Below are 6,339 nucleotides of genomic sequence, written 5' to 3'. Positions count from 1 at the left end.
TTTCATACCATAAAAATTATGTCTAAGACATTTTGTCGAAAAATGAATAGTTTCGGAAATAATTGTTTGCTTCCATACTTTTTCCCCACCCTGTATATAACATGATAAAAAAAAATCTGAAATAACCTTTTTTTGTTCGCAATTTTTATTATTAAAATATTTATTAAAATATTTATTAAAATATTTATTGTAAGGTTTCAATGGATCCTGTTAATATAATAGCGTAGCGTTTATTTTTCGAAGCCGTATTACAACGACATTTAACAGTTTTCGTGCAACACAGGATAGCCATGTAGCTCTACAGAGAGTTTATAAGTTTTCGTATATTTTTATATTTCAATTTTTATATAATTTTGTTTATTTTTTTTCTCGTGATAAAAGAAGTACAAAGAACTGTTTCTGTTTAATATTACAAATGCGTTATTTGATTGCATTTTAATTAAATTTATAAGACAATGTAAGAAATTAATTGTAGAGAAATGTTTCAGACATAAAATTTAATAGCATACCATAATAATGACTATGTAGAAATGAAACGCGCGTTTCTACTTTTTAATTTCGAGTTCAAACGTTATGTACTTGTAAAAAAATACAAGAAGAATTGAATGGAGCGACAACGGTACAATCAACATATGTGATGGATCTTCGAATTCACGAAGAGATTAATATTCATGGACTAAATAGGACATGGATTTGGTTCATTCGCAGCGTATATACCTGTGTGTCAAATAACGCATTTAGTGTATTCAACATAAATGCGTTATTTGATTGAAGTTTAATTAAATTTACGAGAAATTAATTATAGTTAGACATAAAATTTAGTTAGCTGTCATAAAAATAACCATATAGAAATGAAATACATGTTTCTAGTTTTTTATTTGAAATTCAAACGTTTTGTACAAAAAAATACAAGAAGAATTGAGTGGCATGACAACGGTACATCAACATGTGATGGACCTTCTTTGAATTCACAAGGAGATTAATATCTTTGGGCTAAATAGACATGGATTTGGTTCATTCACAGCGTATTCCTTGTACGCATTTAGCGTATTCGATACAAATGTATTATTTGAATTGATTTTAATTAAATTTACAACATGATATAAGAAATCAAAAATATGTTTTAGACGTTATAGAATTTAGTGGGATGTCATAATAATGACCATATAGAAATGAAGCATGCGTTTTTACTTCTTTATTCGAATTCAAATGTTTTGTGCAAAAAAAGATACAAGAAGAAGATTCGAGCGGCACAACAACTGTACAATCAATGTGATGAGGCCTTTTCGAATTCACGAGGAGATTAATGCCCATGAACTAAATGGATATGAGTTTGGTGGGTGGGTTTTCATTCATAGCGTATCGTGTTTATCGTATTTGATAATCGAACGATTCTGAATGCGTTGCAACAAACAAACGCAGCTGATACGAATGTTTTTTTGACGATATCAAATATCGCTGCGATGTACTTTTTGTTAACGCAAATACGCGCATAAACCAGATACCTTATCCTATCTTTTGCGATCGAAACGAATCGAGCGCGCGAAACGAGAAATGACGATCCACTATTTTCGTGTTTCAGACTATCAGTTTCCGATTGACGTTTCCGGCGTAGCCAAGGACCACCCTTTCCTCGAGGCCGACTCACTGCAGAGCCTTTTCCGGCGTCTGCACGCCCTTAATCGTTGCGCCAATATGAAACTCGACACGCATCACACGCACCACAGCACGAGCCACGGCAAAAGCGTGAGTACACGTCGATTACTCGATACGAAGCACGTACGGGAAGTGTTATGCAAACGCGCGGATACGCAAAGATGCGACGAAGCATTTCAATGAGAGTTCAATTAATCTTATTGGAATTAAGGCCAATTTTATTACTATCGACTTTCGCATTTTACGTAATTTCCGTTCTAAAGAGATTTACAGGAATTACTTCAATTCCGTTGCTTTTACGCTATTTTTTTGCCTTATTTCTCTGTAAACTTATTTTTCTTTCCTTCGCAATTTCTATCTTTTGAAATTCTCATCACATCTTTCGAGCGCTCTCTTGAGAATTTCCCAATAGACGATGAGATCTAGAGGCGATCTCAAGAAATGTCAGATTAGGCTGGAGGTCAATTGGAGCAGACAAGGGTAGCTATTTAAATATTTCTTAGAATTTCATGGTCACAAGTGGAACGATTCGAATCTCGTCTTACAAAAGTTTTTTTAGTGACGCGTAGATTTTTATGTTATATTTACCGTTGCTTTATATATTTTATCTGCTTTATATATTATTTAAACACAGCTGCCGACATATTTTATCAACTTCTTAACTCAAACTTTAAATTCTAACAACTATAGCAATTATTGTCTATCATGTTTAAATCACACAACGTGCTATTTATTATTTGCATCTATTTATATATTAATTCAGATTGCTTTCCTTTTAGGAAACACAAAAACGTCGTTCAGTTTCTATTTATCTTTACTGATTCTAACCAAGAAGGCTAGAACGTCACTTGTGTCAACTGTGTTGCCTTAAAGGAAAACGACCAAAGTTAATATATAATTAGATGGAAATAATAAAAAGCACAATATAATTGCTCTTAGTTGCTAGATTTTAAAGAGTTTAAATTAGAAAATAGATCAAATATATCAGTTTACATATACGCTTACAGACCAACTTAACTCCATCTCGTTGATATTCTTGCTTGGTAATCTATGATGTATGATAACGATATATCGATATTTGAGCCACACATTATTATGGCTTTTATGACACGTTCGCACATATGGTCATTGCTATGCGCTGGACGAAAGCATCCGTGCTATTCCTACGACTATCCGTGGAACAGTGGATAAACGAATGGAATAACAATTAACGATTCTCACGTGACGGGGATAAACTCGTAGTTAATTACTTTGGAAAGCGCGCGCTGGAGTACGCAATTGAATGTATCGTAACGACGTCTGGCCATGAATAGCAATACACGTAGTAATTTGAAAACTTGTGAAATTTGTCATGTTATTTATTATATTATTGCGAAAATATTTGTCACTTTTTTTATTATTATACGAAATTTCATTATTGTAACTTATAGCGTATTTCACTGGCAGAGCTGGTGCGCACTCAGTGCACTTTAAAGCTGTTGTACACAAATCGACATAAAAATGTACGTTTAATAAAAATATAGAAATAAATTAAACCACGAAATCCATAATAAATTTTATTGTGATATTTGATAAAATATGCATTGGGTATTTTATTAACTGAGATCTCTCACTTTTACAGTAAAACTAGGTTAATGTACAACAGCTTTAATGTGCATTGAGTGCGTACCGGTTCTGCCAGTGAAATACGCTATTGGAGACAACTCGATGTTACTTTCAATTAATTGAATGTTTTTAGATAAAAATCTATCGGGCAAATTATAACTCAAAAAAATATCTCAGCATCTCCTCGTATTTCCACGAACTTTACTTGGCACGTTGCTGAGATAATCAGCCGTATTATACGAGCGGTCGGAGCGCGATGACCCACAATCATGTCATTCCGACTTCACCATCGCGTACCACGTGGATTAAATACAGCTGATCCGAAATAAGCGCAGCGAATCTACGAGTCGGCCGGTGATCATAAAGATCAATCTATGCGAATTACGAAGTGGGAGTGTTACCGGGCTGCTCTCTCGAGGAAGTATTCACCGTAACTCTGGTGAAGGAGCACGCATCGCAAATCAGAGTTAAAAGCATTTCGACGAAGTCTAAATCAATTATATCCGGCTCGGTCGACCGAGATCGCGTGGATCGATCTGTGCGATCGCGAAAGGAGAATCGTTCGGATTTATACACGTGTAGAATGTACCGACGCCACAAAAGAGATGATATCATGGCAAATCGATCGTGTCTTTGTAGACGCTGAGTTTCGACATTGATTTGTGTATCGTATCGCGTATCGATCTTGGTTTTGAGAAGCAGTGAATAATGGATCGATCTCGGCCGCGGTTGCAATCCATCGATAAGCTCCTTGGAGTTTGCTCTATCGCGCGTGACGAACCGAAAGCTGGCTATTATCCGGTCGTCCGTATGCCAATATTTTTCTGTAGGAAGATATTAACTTTCGGAAGAGTTGCTCTCCGGTGAGGTCAATTCATAACGTATTATCCCAGATATATCCAATGATAATTTCAAAGAATTTTTTTATTTGCATTCTTTTTCTTGCATGATATTTAATATAAAATTTTACTTTTAATAAAAAGATAAATTCATCTTTAAAATTGTTGATTTTATTTTAATGTTGATTATGATGGTATTTTCCGGTATGTCTGGAATATTTTACGTAAAAACGCGCTTTCCTTTCTGCTACTTAACATAACCTACCAAGCAAGGATTATTTTTTATTATTGGGATCTGTCGCAATTGACATTTTAAAAAAAACTTTGAAATAATCGATAGATAGTTCTACGGTATTGAGTGTGATCGACGACTTTCACGCCCATAAAGGGCTCACGCATATTCGTGCACGTGCGTGTTTGCCAGCAACGACAGCTGCGACAAGTGGCGAACTCTTACCGGAAGTCGGATCGTTACGCACGGTTGTATGTTTAATAAATAGAAAATGTATCTGGCGATCGTGCGCGAAACGAGCCGTGGAAAAAACTGGCGTGAGGATTTTTCAAACAAATGTCCTTAGATGGGGAGAAAGCGCGTTTTACGCGTTCGGTATGAATGAATATATACGTACGCGAGGCGTCTGCTGATGCGCGAAAGTCTCTCGCCAAATTTGTAGCCACGGTGACTCGCAAGATGTTGCGAAGCCGATTAGATGACTGTCAGATCGTCGCCTTTCTGAACAAAGAATATCCGTTACGAATACTTTGTGCATACGTCGAATATGATCGATGGAACATTTCATGTTTGAAATGAAACATTGCGTACGATTTTGATCGAAAAAATTATAAATATCTTTTATGTTAATTCTTAACTATAAATATCGGAACTATATATGTAATATAAAAGTTACGTTTAGTCTCATTTATTACGAGACGAGCACACTTCAAAATTCTTATGTGAAAATGACTGAATACGTATATACGCAAACTTTCAAATAGAGAATCTGGCAAGAATTTTCAGATTTCCAAATATTAAAGTTCTAAGAAAATTATAGAAGATTTAATGTTCCAGAGTTGTTGAACTGCAAAAGTAAATGCATTAGTAGTTATAACGCGTTTAATTTTAATTAGATCAAGCGTTCTCTGGCGATTAATGAAACGTTGAAGAAATACCTGTGGCCGCTGAATTGAGATTAATCAAAATGTACCGAGCAGAAAATGTCGCGACGCGTCGATATCATCGCGAGGGAAAGTGCCAAGTTCATAAAGCGGTTTATTTTCTGCCTGCGTTTTACTATTTTGTTATCGCATTGACCTGGTTTACGCTCAAGGTCCATTGATTCTCGCGTAAGCCATTTTATTCGCCTATCTTAGACCTCGGTTATTAAATTGCTGTCACCTTCGTCATACGGAGATTATTTCATTTACATAGTAACGCGAGGTTACTTGCTATTAGGTAAGATCAGTTTACAAATGCCAAAACTGAGTGTGACATGCCAACGTGTTGACAAGCCAAAATAATATCTCGATTATTTCGTGGTAATGAAGACGTATAGCAATTAATGTAATGTCTTTTTTTTGCGGTAGAAATACACAGAAAAAAAGACTATTCTTAAATCTAATAATTATTTCTTGTTCGATAAATTAAAAGAAAATTTGGACGCTAATCTGAAAAAGTGTATACTCTTCAAATATATTATATGAATATATAATATATATAATTTAATTTTATATATGATATGATATATATTTCATATAATATTTAACTAAACGCACATCTTGCTTTTGTTCAGGTAAACAATTTAGACTTGATAGAAGCGTCAATAAAAAGAAATTCGAAAGTATTTACTCGTATATTTACAAAGAATTATTTTCGCACATACACAGAAAAAAAGACTATTCTTATTTAAATCAACCATAATATACTCATATATGAACAAAAATATTGGAATCTTGTTTTAAAAATTTTAGTCTTGAATTTATATTGATATAAAATTTTTAATTGAGCAAGTCTTGAATTAAGTGTAAAGTAATACTTGCATCAAAATAAATTTAATCAAATCAAGATTAATATCTTTGAAGCAAGATTATAATATTTTTGCTTATATGAGTATATTATGATTGACTTAAGAATAGTCTTTTTTCTGTGTATGATAAGGTAAAAATGTAAAGAATTAAGAGATAATATTTAAGATAATATCAATCCTTATCACAAAATTTCATTCTTTATCCGCAATCTGAG

At 33.9% G+C, this 6,339-nt stretch overlaps 1 protein-coding gene across 3 annotated transcripts in view; it reads left to right on the top strand.

Annotated features, from left to right (window-relative positions):
• cv-c (RhoGTPase activating protein) overlaps positions 1 to 6,339 on the top strand; it is a 252,416-nt gene that overhangs the window by 224,806 nt on the left and 21,271 nt on the right. For all 3 annotated transcript variants that reach the window (XM_018522064.1, XM_018522061.1, XM_018522062.1), the window contains exon 10: positions 1,583 to 1,746. In XM_018522064.1, the coding sequence (XP_018377566.1) occupies positions 1,583 to 1,746 (164 nt within the window). The remainder of the gene's footprint in view (positions 1 to 1,582; positions 1,747 to 6,339) is intronic.

Source organism: Trachymyrmex cornetzi, unplaced genomic scaffold, assembly GCF_001594075.2.
Source record: "Trachymyrmex cornetzi isolate Tcor2-1 unplaced genomic scaffold, Tcor1.1 scaffold127, whole genome shotgun sequence".
Taxonomy (NCBI): domain Eukaryota; kingdom Metazoa; phylum Arthropoda; class Insecta; order Hymenoptera; family Formicidae; genus Trachymyrmex; species Trachymyrmex cornetzi.
The sequence above is the reverse complement of the archived record's forward strand: the minus strand, read 5'-3'. Positions and strand labels throughout refer to the sequence as shown.